This window comes from Grammomys surdaster, unplaced genomic scaffold (genome assembly GCF_004785775.1).
Source record: "Grammomys surdaster isolate TR1022 unplaced genomic scaffold, NIH_TR_1.0 99461, whole genome shotgun sequence".
Taxonomy (NCBI): Eukaryota; Metazoa; Chordata; class Mammalia; order Rodentia; family Muridae; genus Grammomys; species Grammomys surdaster.
This window is the reverse complement of record NW_021608093.1, coordinates 1-4,988: the sequence shown is the minus strand read 5'-3', so window position 1 is coordinate 4,988 and position 4,988 is coordinate 1. Positions and strand designations below refer to the sequence as shown.

The 4,988-nt window shown below is 38.5% G+C and overlaps 1 gene segment (V, D, J or C); it reads right to left on the bottom strand.

The window, feature by feature from the left end:
- Nucleotides 1–725: 725 nt before the first annotated feature.
- Nucleotides 726–1,273, bottom strand: LOC114635343 (the record flags this gene model as incomplete). The annotated part of the segment is given in 2 exon segments: nucleotides 726–1,129; nucleotides 1,239–1,273. Coding segments are annotated over 2 exon segments (439 nt in total), but the record flags the coding sequence as incomplete, so codon positions are not given.
- Nucleotides 1,274–4,988: the final 3,715 nt, after the last annotated feature.

Genomic DNA, 4,988 nt, shown 5'->3' with positions numbered 1-4,988 from the left:
TTGAATCTCACACAGTGTTTAACCAGGGAACCTTACTAAGTCTCTGCCATGTATCTTAGGTTCCATAATCTCAAGGGTTCTGTGCTTCTTCAGGATCTAGTCTTGGTCCCCATACACAATCATGTCTGCCCTGTGCATTGCTTTGCATTGTGTTCAAGTCATCAGTTTATCCTACTTTAAAAGACATATGTAATGGGACTGTGGATATAGCTCTTTGATTCAAGTTTCTACCACAACATTATTACAAAAAGCAATAGGAGTGGTAGCCAAACAGGAATCTCGTGTGTGAGATGAGGAGACAGTGTGGATATTGGGAGTTTCTTGCCAACAAGACTAGGAAGATGGTAAGATCCAGGCCTAGTAATGAACTTTATTTGAAATATTGGTGTGTAGATTGATAGAAGACGCCTTATCTCAACATGTACACACACACACACATTCACAGAAACACACACACCTTTATTCATACTGAAACCCTGTACATGAGAGAGAGCAAAAGATTAAAACTAATACAGAAAGACATACAGAGAAAAGAAAAATAAATAAATGCAAAACAGCAAAACACATATAACACAGAAAAAGAGAAAGATGAATAAAAACTTGGAGACTTCAGATATTACTACACACTATACTTGTAGAGAGAATATTTCATAGAGGAAGCCCAGAGACAGAGGAGTCCAGGCCTCTGTTCCCTCCAGGACTTTCTGAACAAGAACAAACGCTTGTTAATTAGATCTCTGTGTGCTTTCATCGCCCCCTGCTGGTTCTGAGTGTCCTGCAGGATGTTTGTGTTTGAGCTCACAGTAATATTCACTCATTGTGTATCTTGCACAGTAATACATGGCCGTGTCCTCAGACTTCACATTGCTCATCTGCAGGTATAGCATGTCCTTCGCATTGTCTCTTGAGATGGTGAATCGGCCTTTCAAGGCGTCTGGATAGTAGGTGCTACCACCAGTATAACTAATGGTTGCAACCCATTCTAGACCCTTCTCTGGAGCCTGGCGAACCCAGGCCATAGCAAAGTCACTGAAAGTGAATCCAGAGGCTGCACAGGAGAGTTTTAGGGAATTTCCAGGCTGCACTAAGCCTCCCCCAGATTCTACCAGCTGCACCTCACACTGGACTTCTGTAAAGAGAGAATACTGGTCAGAAAAATGTCACTAACAAAACAAAACTAAGAAAAAAACATTTTTTTCTATTTCTCATGTGTACTGAATCTTATTTCTATAAATTACCTTTTAAAATAAGAATCAGGAAAACCCAGCTGAGCCTGAAGTACGTGATGAGTGGTCTGTGTTTAGTGCTGATCAGGTCTAGGCTCTCCTACCAGAGCTTCAGGGTCAGGGCAGGGCTGGTTTTCATAGGCACAGAGAAGCCTAATTTGCATGCCTTCATGCTCTAGCATGCTCTGGAGTTGGGCTTGGGCCTGAGACAGTCTTCATAGCAGATATAAGACATCAAACACATCACTGTTAGTTACATAGTATGACATAGTATGGCAGGTTCATACTCAATTTTCTTTGGTTAAGATTTCACCATACTTCATTTAGTTTCTCTTTGTACATGTGTACAGAACTTGATTTGTTTCCAAACTCTAATTCCTTAGTATCAATGTGTAATTAAATAGCACCACACATATGTGCTTAGTCTTTCCCGCTGTCTGGGGTGCTCACTGCTTTCCCTAATATGACTCTTGGACAACATTATATCTACAAGGTTATGGTAGCAGAGCTCATTCTTTGTTGGGAATTTTTTTGAATTTCGCTTATTCATGACAAAATGCTGTCATCAGGGCTTATTTAGGTTCCTGAAACACTCCAGGTCCCTGTCTATTTACCACTCAGAGTTCTCTACAATTCTCTTCGAAGCCAATTCAGATGTTTTGCATCCTAAGGTTCTCCATTTATATATTTTTTTAAGTTTTCCACAGTTTTCTTTTGCATCTATGCTCCAGGTAACATGTGATTGTATTTATGATTTGTTAGGGTAGCTTTCACTTTCCATAATTAATACAATTACTGCAAGCTGGGTTTATAATTAATTTTTAGGATGATATTTTCCTATATATCCAGTTCTCTGATTTCCATCCTCCTCTTTCCTTTCCCCTCTCCACACCTCACCTTTGCTTTCACATCATCAATATTCCCTTGTCCTTGATCCTCCTTTCTCCACACAAAAGATGTCTCTTCTTCCCAGGATTTCACTAATAGGTCCAACGCTACAAAATGGTAGCCAGAGCTCCTGACACACATGAATGTTCTGTTCATGACAGAAACAGGCATTGTTTGTCCTTTCTAGTCTTTGTTATCCTGTTTGACATGGCAAACATTACCTGTTTCACCTACTCTCAACAGGACTAGGAATACGCATTTCCCATTGAGGTCCAACCCAGCAGTCCAGATAGGAAAAAAGGATCCAATAGCAGTGAGTCAGTACTGAGACAGCTCCTCTTCAATTATTAGGAGACACACATTAAGACTAAGTTGTACAGTTGCTAAAACTGTGTGGATCTAGGTGCAGTTCCTGTATGCTCCTGGTTGGTGTACAAGGCTATGTGATCCCCCATGTTCCCAGGTTATTTGACTCTGTGGGTTTTTCTGTGGTGTCCTTGACCCATGCTCCTTTCTATGCCCCACTGTTCCACAAGACTTTCTGGGCTCAGCCTGATGTGTGACTGTGGATATCTGCATCCACCTCCATCTGCTTTCTGGATGTGCTCTCAGGAGACAGTTATGCTAGGTTCCTGTCTGTAAGCATAGCAGAGAATCATTAGTAGTGTCAGGAGGTGGATCTCTTACATGGGATGTGTCTTAAGGTGGGGCAATCATTGTTTGCTTGTTCCCTCTGTCTCTGTTCCATCTGTGGCTCTACATGTTTAGTCAAGACAAATTTGGGGATGAAGGTTTTATTGGTGGACTCCTGTCTCCACTCCCTTCTCTGGAAAACTCATTTATGGAAGATGCTTTCTTTTTTTACATTGTATATTTTTGGCTTCTTTGTTAAAGATCAAGTGTCAGCAGTGTCTGGTTTTATTTATTGTTTGTCAATACTATTCCATTGATCTACATGTCTGTCTCTGTACCAATACCATGCACTTTTATCACTATTGCTCTGTATTATAGCTTTAGTTCGGGGGTGGTAATTCCTTCAGATGTTCTTTTATTGTTAAGAATTGTTTTCACTATTCTGTTTTTGTGGGAGGTTCTTTTTGTTGTTGTTGTTGTTTTCTTTTTTTTCCCTGTTTTTGGTTGTCCAGATGTATTTAGGAATTGGCCTAGAAAGAAATACTGAAAGAAATTAATGACTTACTGGAATTCAATGAAAATAAGGATACAATATACCCAAACTTATGGGACACAAAGAAAGCAGTGCTAAGAGAAAAATTCATAGCACCACACGTGTCCTGGTAAAGAAATTGGAGAGATCTTATGCTAGCAACTTAACAGCACAGCTGAGAGCTCTAGAAAACAAGAAGGAAACATCCTCAAGAGGAGGAGATGGCAAGAAATTGTCAAACTCAGGGTCCAAATCAACCAAATCAAAACAAAGAATCAATAAAGCCACAAAGCTGGGTCTTGAGAGAATCAACAATGTTGAGAAACACTTACCCAGACAAACTTAAAGGTCCAGTGAGAGTATCGAAGTTAACAAAATCAGAAATGAAAAGGGAGACATAACAACAGAAATGGAGGAAATTTTAAAATCATCAATCCTACTTCAAAAGCCTATACTCAATAAAACTGGAAAATCTAGATGAAATGGTTGATTTTCTAGATAGATACTACATAGCAAAGCTAAATCAAGAGCAGGTAAACTATGTAAACAGGCCCATATCCTCTAAGGAAATTAAAGAAGTCATTAAAAACTTCCCAACCAAAATAAAAGCCCAGGGTCAAATGGCAGTAGTACAGAGTTCTACCAGATCTTCAAAGATGACCTATTACCAAAATTGCTCAAACTATTGAATAAAATAGAAACAGAAAGAACACTACCTAATTCATTCTATGAAGCTAATTTACTATGTTTCCTAAACCACACAATGAACCAAAAAGAAAAAAAAGAAAACAAAAAATTTTGTCCCAATTTTGCTAATGAACATTGATGCAAAAATACTGAATAGAATTCTAACAAACAGAATCCAAGAACACAACAAAACCATCATTCACCATGGTCAACTATGCTTCATCCCAGGCAAAAAAGGATGGTTCATTATATGAAAATCCTTTTACATAATCCACAATATAAACAACCTCACATGGAAAAATATCACATGATCAACTCCATAGATGCTGAAAATGCATTTGAAAAGAATACAACACCACTTCCTGTTAAGAGTATTGGAGAGATCAGGAATTCAAGGCCCATAAATAAACATAATATGAGCAATTTACAGCAAACCAACACCCAATATTAAAGTAAATGGAGAGATCCCACTAAACAATCCCACTAAAATCAGGAACAAGACAAGGATGCCCACACTCCCTAAATCCATTCAATATAGTCCTAGAAGTTCTAGCTAGAGCAATAAGACAACAAAAGGAGATCAAGGGGATAAAAACTGGCAAAGAAGAAGTCAAGGTATAAATAGTTGCAGGTGAGATGATAGTATACATAAGTAACCCAAAAATTCTACAGTGGAACTTCTACAGCTGATAAACAATTTCAGCAACGTGGCTGGATATAAAGTTAACTCCAATAAATCAGCAGCCTTCTTTTATTCAAATGATAAATGGGCTGAGACAGAAAGGAAGGAAATATCCTTCAAATTAGTCGCAAATAATATAAATTATCTTGGGGTAACACTAACCAAACATTGAAAGTTCTATATGACAGTAACTTCAAGTCTCTGAAGAAAGAAATCAAGGGGTTCAGAAAATGGAGAGATCTCCCTTGCTCATTGATTGGCAGAATTAACATAGAAAAATGCCCATCCTACCGAAAGCAATCTACAGATTTAACACAATCCCCATCAAAATCCCAACACA